The sequence below is a fragment of the Peromyscus eremicus genome, chromosome 2 (assembly GCF_949786415.1).
Source record: "Peromyscus eremicus chromosome 2, PerEre_H2_v1, whole genome shotgun sequence".
NCBI lineage: Eukaryota > Metazoa > Chordata > Mammalia > Rodentia > Cricetidae > Peromyscus > Peromyscus eremicus.
The window spans coordinates 144,142,281-144,159,123 of record NC_081417.1 but is presented as its reverse complement, the minus strand read 5'-3'; the positions used below and the strand labels follow the sequence as shown (position 1 = coordinate 144,159,123).

Sequence of the window (16,843 nt, the reverse complement as noted above, 5' to 3'; positions counted from 1 at the left end):
CACAGATGAGCCTGGAAAGGAAATTTGGGACCAGCCCAGGGAGAGCCTTGGATGCCAGAATGAGTGAGATGCCCTGAGGGAGGAGGTTTGTGAGCCCTGGGGAGTCCTACATGGAGTCGGTTGAGGAAGTGTCCTGACGCCTCCAAAACAGGGAGCACCCTAAGCTCACTCTTCCAAGGGGCAGCATCTTACCGCCAAAGGTTTACCAGCGTGACAGATTCCACTCTGCCATCCTCCCCTCCCCCAGGCAGCCCCATAAATGGATCCAGATGGTCATTCCTATTTTGGGTAGTGTATGTGTTGGGGGAGGGGTGGCTCTGAACCCCATCAATCCTCAAACAAACTCTGTGTAAGAGGAGCCTCTTCCAGGCCCTGCTGTGATCCTCTGAGCCTGGAAGGCAGCGATAGCCTTTGATGGAGATTATCCATCTGGCTGGGGGGAGAGAGAAACAGGCAGGCGAGGCAAGGACACAGGCCAGGGAGCTGAGTGCTCTGGGTGAGAACCAAGGTGATGGTGTGAGAGAAGGGGCCCTGGGATAGCTCGTAGTGGAAGCCAAGCCTGGGAGAGAGGCCCCCACAGGAGTCAGAGCTGGCTTCGCTATCCAGCCACATGACCTTTGCGTCCTGACTTCTGTAGCTACCCAGGGCAAAGGGAGGGTAATGTAGGCTGTAAGAAGAAGGCGAGGGCTCTCTCAGAGCATAGGACTAAAACGCTGTGCCCACCAGCCTCCAGGAACCTGTCTTAAAAGGGCTCAGAGCACAAGAAGTAGCAGATGATACGCTGGGTCCCTTCGCTCAAACAGTCTGTTACCAAAATATTATGCCAAGCCTCTAAGTATTTGTCACAGATCTGCCTTAGTGAATATTGGTTAAAAAAAAAACCACTAAGCACTCAACTAGGCACTGGGTTTACAGAAGTGAAGACAACCATTCCTCCACAGTGGAGGAAGCAAACAATACATGGGTGTGCGTGTGCTGTGGAAAAGCGTGTTCCAGAGGAGAGTGACAGGGACTTTCTAATTCAGACTGGAAGCCAAAAATTGGCTGGCTGAGAAAATGACATTGCCTCTAAGTCTGGAAGGACGAATGGAAGTTAGTGTAAGTGGGTAGAGGGGTATATTAAAGGCGGGGGTGGGGTGTGGGCCATGTTCCTCATGAAGGGATGATGGAAGGAAGGGGTCAAAGGTTAGGGTATCAATAGTGGAGAAGTAAGAGATAAGACACGGTCTGGAAGGTGCAGAGCCTTGTAAATTAAACATGATAGATATAGCAGTGGTAGCCCATGCCTTTAATCCCAGTACTCAAGAGGCAGAGGCAGGCGGATCTCTGTAAGTTGGAAGCCAGCCTGGTCTACAGAGCTAATTCTAGGACAGGCTCCAAAGCTACACAGAGAAAGCCCGGCTTGGAAAAACAACAGCAACAACAAAAACCTCGGTAGATATTTGTGTCTTATACTAAGTGCCATGGGAAGCTACTGAAGCTTGTCAGATTACATGTGGCATTTTGTTAGTACGGCCAGCTTTGTGGCAGATCCCCGAGACTTGCTTTGGGTGTTTACTCATTCAAACATACAATCAATGCTGGTAAAGGACTATCAGAGACACACACTTTCCTGGCAGACCCGGGGCACAGAAGAAGTTAGACAACTGCTGTGACTGAATCCAAAACTACTGTGACAACTCAGCCGACAACTGTGTACTGGGCACTTAATCCCTTCGAAACCCTGCTGGAGGGGTGGCTTCCCTCCAGGGTTCACACTGCCCAGAGTTCACACCGCACAGGGTTCACACCGCACAGGGTCACTCATGAAGAGGTACAGGGTGCTCAAAGGAATTTGAGCAGATTAGAATTAGTTTCAGCTATGATACCAGTGAGATTTTTTTTCTTTGTGTAGCCTTGACTGGACTAGCTCTGTAGACCAGGCTGGCCTCCAACTAGCAGAGATCTGCCTGCCTCTGCTCCCAGAGTGCTGGGATTAAAGGATTAAACCCTCACCTGGCCCAGTGAGAGCTTTAAAAGATATCTAAATCGAGGAACATTTAGTGTGCATTCAACAGGTATGTGCACAGTTCTGGGAACTGTGTTAGCTAGTGTAGTCAGAGACATTTAGATTTTCCACAGCACAGATAAATTTTTTAAAAAAATGTAAGTATCAGGAGAGCAGGCTTTCCGTAGGTCTCCGTTAAAGAAGGGTAATTTAATGGAAGATCATATCAAAGGCACAGCTTCTCCTTCCTTAGTGTGCTTGCCCATACCTTCTGTTGGCTAATAGCCTTAGGTCATGAGGAATCGAGTCTGGCCATACTGGGTCATAGCCCCTAGCCAGAAAGAACTGCTTACCCCTAACCTGTCAGGTCTGCTCCACCTGCAGAAACAATATGCCTGGGTATGGAACACAGCTCACTCTGGTCCCAGACAAACCGCAGAAAAGATCTGTAACTTCCTGGTAGCTTCCTGTGTTTATATACCTGTCCTCCAGCCCCACTGTTCCAATAAGGCAGTCTCCGCCTGTTGAGACTGTCTGCTTCTCTGCATCATTTTTCTTACACCTTCCTGTAGCCTGGTTCCCTTCTTGTTCCAACCCCCACTTCCCACTGCATCCCATCCCACTTCCTTGTCTCTCTGGGCATCCCTCTAAAAGCCAAAAGATTCCAAGACTGGAGCCTGGCCTCTCTGTGTTCTCAGGTGTGATCTTAGGCAACTGATAACTGCTGAGGGCCTCGGTTTTCCCATTAAACAAAAAAAGGATCTGGCGTAGTGGCACACCCCTTTAATCCCAGCACACGGGAGGCAAAGTCAGGCGGATCTCTGTGAGTTTGAGGATAGCCTGGTCTACAGAGTAAATTCCAAGAGAGCTAGAGCTACTTAGTGAGACCCAGTTTCGAAACAAAACCAAACACCATCCCAAAACAATAATAAGGAGGTTCTATCTATCTACCTAAGTCCTGCGACTTACTCGAGCAGGATGATATTCTCTCTCCCGCACACAGTGACCCTCTCAGCTTTCCTGTCTTTGCATCTCTGCATCCGTGTCCTCCCCAGGCCCGAGGCAAACATCAGTACCGTCTTGCCCCCTTGCTCACTGCGCTGTGTATGTCTCTCTCACATACACACACCAAGATTTTAGTCTGACCTTCCTTTACATTATCTGTAACTCACGTCACAAAATAAAAAGGACAAAGGAAATCTAAAAACTTGTGTTTGGCCGGGCGGTGGTGGCACACACTTTTAATCCCAGCACTCAGGAGGCAGAGCCAGGCGGATCATTGTGAGTTCGAGGCCAGCCTGGTCTACAGAGTGAGATCCGGGAAAGGCACAAAGCTACTCAGAGAAACCTTGTCTCAAAACAAACAAAAAACTTGTGTTTGAACCTCGACCCCTCACCTCATCAAGCCTCAGTTCCTCATTTGTAACCTGAGGAAAACAACTAAATTTGTATTTAGACTAATCAGCTTATGGAAAGTAGTAACAATGGATGTCAAGTGCTTGAAGGCACCTAAGAAGTGCTCGGTAAATACTGCCTGCACCACGTGCCGGCGAACCGAACCGCGATTGGCTGTGGGTCTCCGCAGGGCTAGACTGAGAGCTGCCTGAGGACCGTGTAGACGCTCCGCTACAGGCGCGGGGAAGAGGTTAGGCTGGCCGGGCACGAAAGGACGAGACTTCAATTCCCGGAGGGAAGACCAACCAGGTGGACCCCTAACCTCCCGGAAGTGACGATCCAGGGGTGAGCGGCGCCGCAGCCAGGCCTTCCCGAGCTGGGCCTGGCCGAGAGGGCCGCGCGCAGCATGGCGGAAGCGGAAGGGAGTTCTCCGCTCCTGTCGCAGCCGCCGCCGCCCCCTCCTCGGATGGCGGAAGTAGAAGCGCCGACGGCGGCCGAGACGGACATGAAGCAGTACCACGGGTCCGGTGTCGTCGCCATGGACGTGGAGCGGAGCCGCTTCCCCTACTGCGTGGTATGGACTCCCATCCCGGTGCTCACGTGAGTGTCTTCCGGTGTCGCCGCGAAGACGGGGAGGGCCCGAGCGTCCTCCGGTGTGCTGTTCTAGCTTTTTTCTCAGACTCGGGGCAACCCTTACCCCGGGCCAGGCCAGCGCCCCGTCCCTAGAACCCCGCCACCTGTGCGGTGCGCATTCCAGCTGCATGCATGCTACCGATCATGGTTACCCCTAGTCTAATCGGGGAGGAGGGCAAGTGTAGATCAGCGGGAAAGGCCAGGTGACTAGCGAGCCCTTAAGCTGCAGGTGTACAGAAAAGTCCTTTAACCTTGTCTGAAGAGGTGTGTTCATTCATTCACCTTTTTTTGTTGTTGTTGTTCACTCATTGAGCAAATGAATGCTTCCTGGTCATCTACTATACGCAGGACGTTTTGCCTTTAGAAGCAAAAGTGAGTTTGATTGAGGCCACACTGGTTCATGGGATGTCAGCACTGGGAGGTCCATACCAACATTTGCCCCCTACATCTTCTGAGTGGCAAAACAGAATCAGGTACATAGATGCAGCTTACTGCCCTCCTTCTTTAGTCTTAACAGCCCGGACAGTTTGCAAGCTCTTTCATTCCCATTTCTTTCCATTTCTAAAGTAGGAATTATTTTCCCCCATGGTGAAGCTGAGTTCCTTGTCACATTGTCTTGGTCAGTTCACTGCCCCAGCAAGAAGACATTCAGAAGTCAAGTTTACTGTGTAACTTGTCTTCCAGCGTGTCCTAGTACCCCTCACCTGAGGGAATACGTATTTTCTCCTCTATCAAAACCAACCACCAGTCATGGTGATCCACACCTTTAATTCCAGCACCCAGAATTAGAGGCAGCCAGATGTCTGAGTTGGAGGTCAGCCTGAACAAGACAGGCATTCCATGCCAGCCAGGCCTGCCTAGTGAGACCCAATCTGAAACAAAACCAGCCAAATTGTGTGGAGAAGGAATAATTTTTAGCTTCAAATGTTGCTGATCTTAAAATCACTTTAATCTTTTGTTTTGTATTAATTTTATTGGTTTTAAGACAAGATCTCAATATGTATCCCAGGCTGGCCTAGTATTTATTGTGTAGTCCATGTTGACTTTGAACTCCTGATCCCCCTGCCTTGGGCTTCTGAGTTCTGGGACTACAGGTCTATACCACTCCATCCAGCTAATGACTCTAATTTTTGTGTTATGTTAAACTTCTTGAGTCTGGGTAGGGACTCAATCAGTAAAGTGCTTGCTGTGATTCCTGTTGCCCATGTGAAAAACTAACGAAGCTGTGCATTGTCTGTAGTCCCAGAGCGGAGGAAGAGGAAATAAGAGGATCTCTGAGGCTTGCTGGCCAGCTAGATACTGTCTCCAAAAGTAAGGGCCCCACTGGGCATGGTGATATATATCTGTAATCCCAGCACTCAGGAGGCAGAGCCAAAACGAGGTGGGAGTGGGCCTGAATCAATGGCTCGTTGGTTAAGAGCACTTCTTGCTCTTGCAAGCCAGGGTTCAATTCCCAGCACCATTATGGTCATACTCGGGCATCTGTAACTCCAGTTCCGGGGGATCTGATGGGCACCAGGCAGACATGTGGTGCACATACATACATGCAGGCAAAACGTTTATATAAATAAACCGTAAAAGAAAACGTCTGAGTCCAGGCACTGTGGCTCACACCTCTCATCTGAGAGCGCTCCAAGAGATTAAGGTAGGAAGGTCTCTGAGAGTATTGAAGCCATCCTAGGCTACAGAGCAAGGTCCGGGCCAACCTAGGGTTCCAGAGTGAGACCCTGGATCCAAAAGTCAAAACTAAAAAAAAAAAAAATAAATAACAAAACAATTTACAATATGTGCTTGTTAATTCATTAGATGTATCTCCAACACATTTGCTAAATGACTTGGGCCTTGTCGTTGTAGGTAGTAAGGCCTAGATGTATGGTATATAGCCAATAGCCATACTCTGGCTATTTAGGCAGGGGTGCTGCTTGCCCTTGAGTTGATGGGAGGGGTAGAAAATAAACAGGTAACTAAGAGAGCGAGCTCTACCTGTGGAGCAGAGCTGTGAAGAGAGCGGGCTGTTGCTGTTGAGTGGCTGGGTACTCAGGCGGTGGGTTGTTTGTGTGAAAACTCGGCTTGCTAGCCATGTTGGCCTTTTCCTCGTTTCTTCATTTTAAAGAATTATTTCTGCTGGGTGGTGTCACGAGCCCTAAATCCCAGCACTCGGGAGGCAGAGGCAGGCAGATCTCTGTGAGTTCAAGGCCAGCCTGGTCTACAGAGCGAGTTCCAGGACAGCCAGGGCTACACAGAGAAACTCTGTCTCGAAAAACAAAATTGTTTATGTGTGTATGAGTACCTATGGAGGTCGGAGGACAGCTTACGGGAGTTAGTTCTATCCTGACGTGTGAGTCCTGGGATCAAACACAGGTGCCTTTACACACCGAACCATCTGGTCAGCTCCTCAGTTTTAGAACTATTTGTGGCCTGGTCCTCTGCAGAGAAATGGTAGCGACTTGAGGTGGAGACAACTTGAGGTGAGGCTAGAAGCAGTTTACATCTCAGTTCTCTTCAGATGTGTGTGCAGGTGTTTCTAAGACTCTGTGCTCCCATTGGAGGACTTGCCCTTCAGTAGAAGGGCCAAATACTGATGACTTTAATGACATGGCTATGTGAGATTGCTGAATATAGGGATAGATGTGGCATGGGGACTTTCAAGTCTGTGAGAGGAAGATCAGAGGAAGACACTGAGTCCAAGACATGTCCATCTCTTCTGAGGTGTTAGCATGTTCATGTTCGATGTCACCCAGTCCTTACATCAACTGGGAATCACCCAGTCCTTACATCAACTGGGAAAGCAGGTATTGTTGTTGCTCATCTGTAGATGAGGGATAAAGAAACGAAACTCCAGGATGAGCGGCTAACTTGTTCACTGACCTTTCCTGAGGACCATTTTGTCCTAGGTCAGAAGACACAGCAGTTGGCTCAGCTCTGGAGCTTGTCTTGGGGGCGCTGACAAGCTTGCACTGGGCGCTGCTTCCCTGGGGCTTTGCCGGGCACAGAGCTTTAGTGTTGTCTCTCCAACCTCCGTCCCCAGTGCCATCGCCATCAGCTCAGTCGTGACAGGGAGTGCTGCTCAAAGCCGGGTCCCCTGCCACTTGAAGAGTCTGGGGTTGGGTTCTGAGAGCCAGGGGAACTGTTTCCCACAGTTCTTGGTTACCATCCTGTGTTCACCGTAGGTCTTCAGCTGCTTACTCTTCCAGTCAGGGGGCAGGTGTTCACTGACCAGCTGAGCGCACCGTTCAGCACCTCACATGTGATCAGCGTTTTACATAGATTGGAAGCAGTGGCCCCTCAGCCAGGTACTTGTTATTCTGTAGGAAGATGGGAATAAATAGCCTGCTCAAAAGTTCAATCAGACCTGACTTCACTCTTTTTTTTTTTTTTTTTGGCTTTTGACACAGGGTCTCTCTGCATAGTCCTGCCTGCCCTGGAACTCACTCTGTAGATCAGGCTGGCCTTGAATTCACAGAGATCCACCTGCCTCTGCTTCCCGAGTGCTGACTTCATTCTTTTTTTCTAATTGTCAGGTAGAGTAATCTTATGTACATATAGGGTGCAGTGTGGCCTTCCAGTATGTATTTTTGTTTGTTTGTTTTTTGAGACAGGGTTTCTCTGTGTAGCCCTGGCTGTACTGGAACTGTCTGACCAGGCTGGCCTTGAACAGAGATCCGCCTCCCTCTACCTCCTGAGTGCGGGAATTAAAGTCATAACCCACCACCGCCTGGCTTCAGTATTTTTAAAATGGGTGGGCAAAGTGCTTGCCTCACAACCATGAGGACCTGAGTTCAAATCCCCAGGCCCATCCAAAGGCAGGCGTAGGAAACAGGAGCCTGCAATCCCAGGGCTCCTATGGTGAGATGGCAGACACAGGGAATCCCCAGACGTTCACTGGAAGCTAGTCCGGAATACACAGCAACGAGGTCCTGTCCTGGGGCAGAGGACAAAGCAACATGCATGGTTGTCCTCTGACCTCCACACACACCAGGGCACACGCACGTACACACACACACACACACACACACACACACACACACACACACACGCACACACACCGTTAGGACGATCAGCTCAGGGTAAGTGGTTCCTCCATTACCTCAGCTATCATCTCTCTGTGTTGGGAAGATTCGGAAAACTCTCTCTTGGCTCTTGAAGTCTGCGGTTAGTTGTCAGTCATAGTGACCATACTGTCTGCAGAACACTGAAATTACTCCTCCCCCCCAGCTGCATCCCTCTACTCTTAAATGCGAGTCATTTGGTCAGTGTTCCACTGACAACACATAGGGGGTTTGGATCTGTGTGCCGTGCCAGGCACGCCTTAGAACTCTGAGTGTCTAGGGAAGAGCTGGAGAGCGGGCTCAGTGGTCAAGAGCCAGGGCTGCTCTTGTGGAGGACCTGGATTCAGGTTCCAGTACCCACATCCTGTGGCTCACAACGGCTGATAACTCCAGCTCCCAGGGATCAGATACCCTGTTCTGGCCTCCAAGGGCACCTACCTGCACTCACGTCCCATACCACCACACACAGATACCCATAATTAAATTAATCGTGGAAAAAAAGAAAGCCCTCTTCCTTTTACAGTCTGAATCCATCACCTACGATTATCTAGTCAGGACTGTCATCTGGGGCTGCAACTTCAGCAGCAGCTTCTACGCGGCCTCCCTTCTGCTCTCTCAGCTCTCCACTCCCTCTTCAGTTATGCATCAAGCACCTTACCCACTGAGCCATCTTACCAACCCTGAAGACCCCCCATTTTAAACTTCCTCACTGAAGTATTATTTACATATTATAGGGTGCATAATTCTTAAGCTTACAATCAACTAAGTTTTTAAGCCAGCCTCCCTCCCTCCCTCCCTCCCTCCCTCCCTCCCTCCCTGTTTATGGGCTGGAGAGACAGTTCAACTGTTAAGGCCATGTACTGTTACAGAGAACCCAAGTATACTTCCCAGCCCCTGTGTCCATTGGCTGACAGCCCCTGTAAGTCCGGCTCTGGTGGGATCCTATACTTGTGGGTCCCCATTCATACCTACATGCAGACACATGCACATACACACAATTTAAAATAACATGGAAAGCTTTTTCGTTTTATTGTTAATATATATATAGGAGGGAGTTTGTCACAGTACACAAGTGGAGGTCAGGCAGCTTTATGGAGTCCCAGGAGGCAAACTCGGTCATCCAGCCTGGTGGCAGGCACCCACACAGCTGAGTCACGTCTTGCCGGCCCCAGTGCTATAGCCGTAGATTGGTCTGGTCTTCTCTGGAACACTCAACAGTGCTGTATTCCATACGCTTGGCTCGGGCTCTCTTTCAGGCATACACTCTTGAGAGTATGTTGTATGTAGCGGAAATGTGTCTTTCATTGTTACATGGAACCATGGCCAGGCTATGCTGATTTTATTTATTTCCAGGTGTGTGGAGGGGGGTGTTAATTTGGTTTGGTTTTAAAGAGCTTCATTTTGTTTTCTCTGCATGAATATATGTGTACTGCATGCATACATGCATGCCTGGTGCCCATGGAGGTCAGAAGAGGATGTCACATCCTATGGAATTGGAGTTATGGAGGTATGAGCTACCATGTGGGTGCTGGGAACTGAACCCAGGTCTTCTGCAAGAACAGCAAGTATTCTTAATGGCTAAGGCATCTCTCCAGTCCCATTGATTTTTGAGACAAGCTCTCACTATGTAGACAAGGCTAGTCTTGAACTCACAGAGATCTGCCTGCCTCTGCCTCCCAAGTGGTAGGACTAAGGGTGTGCACCAGCCATGTTCAGCTCAGTTGGGTTTTGTTACCTTATTTTAAAAAATTAACTTTGAGCCGGGCGGTGGTGGCGCACGCCTTTAATCCCAGCACTCGGGAGGCAGAGCCAGGCGGATCTCTGTGAGTTCGAGGCCAGCCTGGACTACCAAGTGAGTCCCAGGAAAGGCGCAAAGCTACACAGAGAAACCCTGTCTCGAAAAACCAAAAAAAAAAAAAAATTAACTTTGAGATAATTTATATTAACAAAAGATACACTTCATTTTATGTGTATGAATGTTTGTTTGCATCTACATCTGTGCAGCACATCTGTGCCTGGTGCTCACAAAGGCCAGATGGTTGTGAGCTGCCGTGTGGGGTTTGGGAATTGAACCGGGGTCCTCTAGAAGAGCATCCAGTGCTCTTCACCACTGAGCCATTTTTTCAGCCCCAATAAGAGGTACACATTTTTATGAGCACAGTTCATTGAGGATTTTTATTTTTCACAGTTCTGGGGTTCAAACCCAAGGCCTTGTTTATGCTAAACAAACACTCGGGGTACTCTGTATGTTTTTGTACACAGTTTTGGGGCACAAGGCCTTGTTTCTGTCTGTACATCCTCAGAGCTGCTGAGGCGTAGCTTACAAAGCCGACAGTTTCCCACGAGGGAGGTGTTTTTATCTCCCCAGCAGAGTCCTCGGCCTGCTGCGCTGCGTCTCTGCTGTGCTTGGTGTTCGTGTCCTGTGTCAGTGATAGCTCTTCTGGCGGTGGTGCAGGCTATCCCACTGTGGACCTCCCTAAGGTGATTCACAATGAAACAGTGTCACCTGTTCCCTGGCATCTGCCTAACCCCGCTCTGTCCTTTCTCTGCTGTTTTCTTACAGGTGGTTTTTCCCCATCATCGGCCACATGGGCATCTGCACGTCCACGGGGGTCATTCGGGACTTCGCTGGCCCCTATTTTGTTTCGGTGAGTCCCCATTTTGCCCTGCCCTGGAGAGTCTCCAGGCTCACATAGGCTGGCCTGGGCCCAGGGCATCGTCGCAGATAACTCGGCTCTAGCCTCCTGCCCCTCATCAGTGTTTGACCCCTTTCCTTCTCTTGCCTCCAGGACAGGCCAGGAGGGCAGTGTGGCCAGAGGAGTCTTAAGTAACTGGCTCAGCCCTTTGCCCCCATCCCTGGGTACCAAGACATGGGTAGGGGTTAGAGGCAAGAGTGGAGTCAGACCATCCAGGAACCACATCTCTGGACCTTCAGAAGGTGGGAGCCATGGTTGGGGGACAGGGGAGGCTGACATGGTTTCCAGGGTGGGGCTTTTAGACTGAACCAGTGTGTTCTCAAATCTGCTTCCTGGGGATAGACCAGCACTATCCAGTGGGCTCTTTCCAGATGAGCACATGGCATTTGCCTATTTTCAGGTAGCTAAAGGCGGAACAAAGGGGTGTGATATCATAGCCTGTTTCCGTTAATGGTTGTTACAACCGTCCAAACGGACAAGTTCTATTGCTGTGAATGTAATACTTTTACTAGCTAGGCATAGTGGATGCCTCTCTAATCCCAGCATTGGGAAACTGAGGCAGGAGGATTCCTCAGAGTTTAAGGCCAGCCTGGGTTACATAGTGAGTTCCAGGTTAGTGTTGGGTATAGAGTTGGACCCTGCTTCAAAAAAAAAAAAAAAAAAAAAAAAACAGGCATAGTAGCACATGCCTTTAATTCCAGTACTCAGGAGACAGAGATAGTGAGTTCAAGGACAGCCTGGTCTCTGTGGAGAGTTCTCTCTACATTGAGAGACCCTGTCTCAGTATATATATAATTAGATTTCTAGGGTGTGCGTGTGTCCACATGCAGAATCTGGGACTCTCTATAGTCTCCCTCATAAGAAAGTTCTGGGTCCAGCAGCCTCTGTCCCGCTCTGAGGTGTCCCGCTCTGAGGTGTCCCGCTCCAGGTCCTGTGTGAGCCATCATTGCTGCATCGAGAGGTCAGGGGGGCTGAGGTTCCGGGCATGAAGGAAAGCTCCAGCCCATGGTGAAAGATCCAAGACTTCCCCGAGCACATTCGGAGAGCGCCAGAGGAGTCCCTGGCTGTTGTGCGGCCTCCTCCCCACAGAGCAGTGGCTCTAGCACTATGATGCCATGCCATGTCCATGTCCCAGCCCTGCTGCCCCCCTGAGTCACTGCCCTTGAGCCTCTGACCCGGGTTGTCATTAGACTGACTGTAGTTTCTGCACTGACTTCTGCTCTTGTCTCTCAACAGGAAGACAACATGGCCTTTGGAAAGCCTGCCAAGTAAGTGAATAGTCTTGTGTCGAGATCTAGGGCCAGATTCCTCCTGCTCAGAGCAACAGGCCAGACCCCGTGAGACGCAGCAGGAGCCAGCACCCTGAGGACAGTCAGAGCCCGTTAGGACACAGTGCCCTGCACCAAGCATCTCGTGTGTCAGTGCCTGTCTGGACCTCATCTTGTAGACCGTCCAGGTCTTGCCTCAGTTCAGGGAGGTTGTGTTTTCAACTCGGTGGCACAGGAGTACGGAAAAGGATGGGACACAGTAAGGAAGCATCAAAGCCGCCTCTACACAGCCAAGTCTGCCTTTTTTTTGTTTTGTTTTGTTTTGTTTTGTTTTGTTTTGTTTTGTTTTGTTTTTTTGAGACAGGAGGTTTCTCTGTGTAGCTTTGGAGCCTGTCCTGGATCTCGCTCTGTAGCCCAGGCTGGCCGTGAACTCACAGAGATCCACCTGTCTCTGCCTCCCGAGTGCTGGGTTTAAAGGCATGCGCCACCACCGCCCAGTAAGTCTGTCTTTCTGTGTAGCCTGGAGTCCTTCCACCCTGGGGAACAAGCAGGCCATTTAGGATTAGGAGGCTGCTTGGGATTCCACTGCAGCTCCGCTTGGAGGGCGTGAAAAGTGCACAGGCCCTTTGCGAGCAAAGTTTCACTCAGGCTTGTCTTTCTTTTCTTTCTTTTTATTTATTTATTTATTTTATCTGCATTGGTGTGCCCTTGGAACTGGAGTTACAGACAGTTGTGAGCTGCCAGGTGGGTGCTGGGAATTGAGCCCGGGACCTCTGGAAGAACAGCCAGTTCTCTTAACCGCTGAGCCGTCTCTCCAGGCCTTGTCTTTATTTATTACTTCAGCCCTGGGTGGTTCCTGCAACTCTGGGCCTGGTGACAGTGTGTCAGAACTACAGCAGATGTCCTGTGGCCCAAAGCTAGCCAGGAAGCTGCTGGACGAAGTATCTTGGAGGAGAGCTCCCTGCTCTGGCTTCCTCAGGCAGGTGGAGATGTAGTTCTGGGGGTTTCTTTGGGCTCTTTTTCAGAGTGTTTTAGTTGTTTAATTTTCGTATTTCCAAAGGCAGTTTTAAGGATGACCTGCTCCAAGCAGGAGCCCCTGAGCCCCATAGTCCAGGCCCCGGTGGTGATCCCCTGCCACTGTCGTGTCCGTCTCCCTGGTGTTCAGGGCTTCACTCTGCCAGCTTCTTTCCCACTCTAGCCAGCTGAGTTGGGGAGACGCTGCTGCTGGGTAAACCACCTCAGTGTGACATCCGCGCCTCCTGCCTCAGCTGCCCGTTCATTCCCCACACCTTGTTTTCTCCTGAATCCTCCAGGACTGCTCAGTCACTTATTTCTGGGACATGCCGTACAGTTTATGCTTCCACCTCTATCAAGCTGTTCCCACAGCCCCCGGCGCTGACCGAACCCCCTCTTCCATCAGCCTAGACTCAGGTGTTCCCTCTGTCTTCATCCATTCAGGTTGCCATGACAAAATGCCATTGAGTGGGTGGCTCCTCCACAACAAAAATGCCTCGGCTCTGGAGAGTAGGAAAGCCGAGAACAGGGTGCGTGCGGGTACACTCAGTGCCTCATGGGGCCACGGGGCCTCCTTGTACCCACGCGTGATCAAAGAGTGGAGGGGGCCTATCTTTTCAGGTCACTGACCCCACTCAGAAGGGAGTTCCTCAGGTTAGGATTTCAGCATAAGAATAGGGGGACAGCCTGTGGGGGTGGCAGTGATGGCGCACACCTTTAATCCCAGCACTCGGGAGGCAGAGGCAGGCAGATCTCTGTGAGTTCAAGGCCAGCCTGGCCTACAGAGTGAGCTCCAGGTCAGCCAGGACTACACAGAGAAACCCTGTCTTGAAAAACTAAAAAAAAAAAAGAAGAAGAAAAAAATAGGGGGACAAACATTCAGACCACACAGCACTCTAGACTAGTCCGTCTTCCCAGGAGCCATCGTGGCACTGGCGGTCTTGCCGGGTCACAATTGTCTCACTTCTTGGAGAGATGTGAACAGACTTGTTGTTCACCCCAAATTGGACACTGATTGTACCCAAATGGAGCTTCATGAGCCTGCATTTACTGGGGTCACTTACAGGAGTGCAAGTGTCCCAAAGTCAGCTGACTCTCAGAAAAGTTCACATGGTAGGCACAGCGCATGAGGCGTGCGTATCCCTGCATTTCCTGCATGTCAGGCTGGCACCTGGGCATTCAGAGTCTCTTCCCACCACCTGCTCCAACTTGTAGACCCTGGGGAAGGGCGGGCCTTGAGAGTTGTGTTGCAGGAGTTTCCTGAGCCACGTGAGTCTTTATTTCCCAAGTCTCAGGATCTCCCTGCTTCCCTCCAGAAGAGAATGTTTCAACTGGGAGGAAAGAGCCACACCACACCAGACCTGGACCTGGTTCACCCCACAGCCCTAGGCACCCCACACAGAGAGCATTCATAAAGCTGGAAGGCCCCAAAGGGGCGGAGCCAGTCCCAGAACATACCCTTTTCCCTTCAGGTTCTGGAAATTGGACCCCGCCCAGGTATACGCCAGTGGCCCCAATGCGTGGGACACAGCTGTGCACGATGCCTCTGAGGAGTACAAGCACCGGATGGTAGGTGGGAACGAACGGGGTGGGGCCCCTCCTCCCCCCCCCCCCATGCACGCCTGCGGTCTGACCCAGCTGCTCTTGTGTCTCCAGCACAATCTCTGCTGTGACAACTGCCACTCTCACGTGGCCTTGGCCCTGAACCTGATGCGGTACAATAACAGTACCAACTGGAACATGGTGACGCTCTGCTTCTTCTGCCTGATCTATGGGAAGTACGTCAGGTGAGCTGTCTTCACACCTGCAGGCTCCCCCAGGCCGCTCCCCCAAGGATCCTGGAACGGCTGTCACTGGAGTCCTTCAGTCACCAGGGACAACTGGAACAGACTCTGAGCGACCGAGTTCCTGGTGGGGAGCAAGGTGGCCCCACCAACATCCTACTCCACACGGGTTCCAGGTCACCTGTCACTTGCTCCCTGCGAGGTTCTGGGTGGCTGCTTCTGGGCTACAGCCATCCCTGATAAGGGCTGTGGTGGTTCTGCTCCTGGGGAAGCTATGAGTCTCCGGCTGCTGAGATGAACACATCTCATGGATAGTGTCCCCCTCCATAGCCCCCCACCCTGCCCTTTGTCAGAGGCCGGCTTCTGGACAGTTGAGCTCCTAGTCTAGGCAGACCTTTGAAGCCACAGCCTCGTGACCTGTGAGATTTAAGACATTTATCCCAGTTCACACTGAGAGAACTCAGGGTGGGTGAGTTCTCTGTGTCCCACAGCAGAGCCCAGACTTAGGAACCATCTCACATTTGAGCTGATCCCCTGCCCCCCAACTTCGTTCTTTTTTTTTTTTTTTTTCGGTTTTTCGAGACAGGGTTTCTCTGTGTAGCTTTGCGCCTTTCCTGGAACTCACTTGGTAGCCCAGGCTGGCCTCGAACTCACAGAGATCCGCCTGGCTCTGCCTCCCGAGTGCTGGGATTAAAGGCGTGCGCCACCACCGCCCGGCTCCAACTTCGTTCTTAATTGTGCTCATCATTAAGAGCTTCTGGAAGGGAAATTCTTAGGGGCCTTCTTTGCCCCTAGAAAAGAACATAACTGGGCACAGGATCGAGACAGAGCCAGGCCTGAGACTCTGTACATTTGCTTCCTTCCATGGCCTCCATAGTAGGCATCAGGCCCTGTCCTTGGCTGACCAAACTGAGGAGTAAGTTCCAGGAGCCTCCTAGGAACCTAAGCCCTGTCAGGGTTGGGGGAGGAGGGCATTCTGGGCCATCGGCCTGCTCACTGACTGTGTCCCTGTGCTCTCCCGTCAGTGTTGGCGCCTTCGTGAAGACCTGGCTGCCCTTTGTCCTTCTCCTGGGCATCATCCTGACCGTCAGTCTCATCTTCAACCTGCGGTGAGGGCCCCCAAGGAGGCCCCGCCACCACCCCGGTCCCAGTTCTGCGGTGATGGCCCCCAGGGAGGCCCCGCCACCACCCCGTCCCAGTTCTCTTATCTCCACCCTCAGACAGTTAGCTTCCTGGGTTGGAAGTAGGGTCAGGGCTTGGGATGGAAGTGCTGAGGTAGAGTGTGAGATGAGGCCACTTAGAGTCTCCTTGTCCTCTCCCTGGGCTTGTGACCTCACCCTTGTGGCATCCCCATTGCTGTCCTGGGAAGGCCTTCCCTTCGAGCGCCTCCTGCCACAGTCACTGGGCTGTTTCTGCCGTGCCCAGGACACAGTGAGGACACGGTGGGCAAAGCTGGATTTGAAGCTGCTTCTGGCTGGTTGTCATGTCCCGAAGTGGGGTGTGGTGTTCTGAGAAGTGCTGTGAGCCAAGAGACTTGGAACCTTCCTTCTCTGCTGGCCTAGAACGGACTCGAAGGGCTGGCTAGGCTCTTCGCATGTCTCTAGAGCCATCTAGCATAGTGTATACCCCATCGCCCCTCATCTGGGCCCTGGCTAGCAAGGTGAATGGCCTTATGTGCAGAGTGGGTCCCCTGTAAATCAGGTAAGGTGAATCCCACTTGTTTCCAGCCCAGGGATAGAACCCCTTATGTCCACAGTGTGAGTAACCCCAGAGCAGCTGGTGTACCGTGGATCAGCTGGCTCTACTTCCGGTTGCTGCAGTGGGCCCTGCGCAGCCTGCCTCCCCCCCTGCTCCTTTATAAGGGGCTCCCTGGCAGGAAATAAAGTTTCAAGTCCAGGTGGTGTCTGTCATTTTCTTCTTCTGCCCCTCTGCACCCCAGATTCCTTAAGCTCATATATCCCTGGGTCCTGGGGCAAAAAGATCTGATTACTAACAACATGTCTGAGTCTTTCCAACT

General features: G+C 51.3%; 1 protein-coding gene across 3 annotated transcripts; it reads left to right on the top strand.

The window, feature by feature from the left end:
• The first annotated feature begins 3,585 nt into the window (after window positions 1-3,585).
• Tmem222 (transmembrane protein 222) lies at window positions 3,586-16,722 on the top strand. 3 transcript variants are annotated; one of them, XM_059256159.1, is made up of 7 exons: window positions 3,586-3,982; window positions 10,628-10,712; window positions 11,997-12,028; window positions 14,515-14,611; window positions 14,699-14,829; window positions 15,852-15,935; window positions 16,259-16,722. In XM_059256159.1, exons 1-7 carry the CDS (start codon window positions 3,789-3,791, stop codon window positions 16,386-16,388), a joined length of 753 nt encoding a protein of 250 aa, XP_059112142.1. In that variant the 5' UTR covers window positions 3,586-3,788; the 3' UTR covers window positions 16,389-16,722. The 3 variants fall into 3 exon arrangements, with proteins under 3 accessions (XP_059112142.1, XP_059112143.1, XP_059112144.1); XM_059256160.1 differs by having other exon boundaries at window positions 16,252-16,379; XM_059256161.1 differs by lacking the exon at window positions 16,259-16,722 and having other exon boundaries at window positions 15,852-15,975.
• Window positions 16,723-16,843: the final 121 nt, after the last annotated feature.

Bases quoted from the DNA above. Each gene is read 5' to 3' on its own strand.
- Tmem222 (XM_059256159.1), top strand. From the start codon at position 3,789: ATGGCGGAAGCGGAAGGGAGTTCTCCGCTCCTGTCGCAGCCGCCGCCG. The intron at 14,830-15,851 runs GTGAGCTGTCTT...CTCTCCCGTCAG, and splicing joins ATCTATGGGAAGTACGTCAG to TGTTGGCGCCTTCGTGAAGA. The intron at 15,936-16,258 runs GTGAGGGCCCCC...CCCAGGACACAG, and splicing joins AGTCTCATCTTCAACCTGCG to TGAGGACACGGTGGGCAAAG.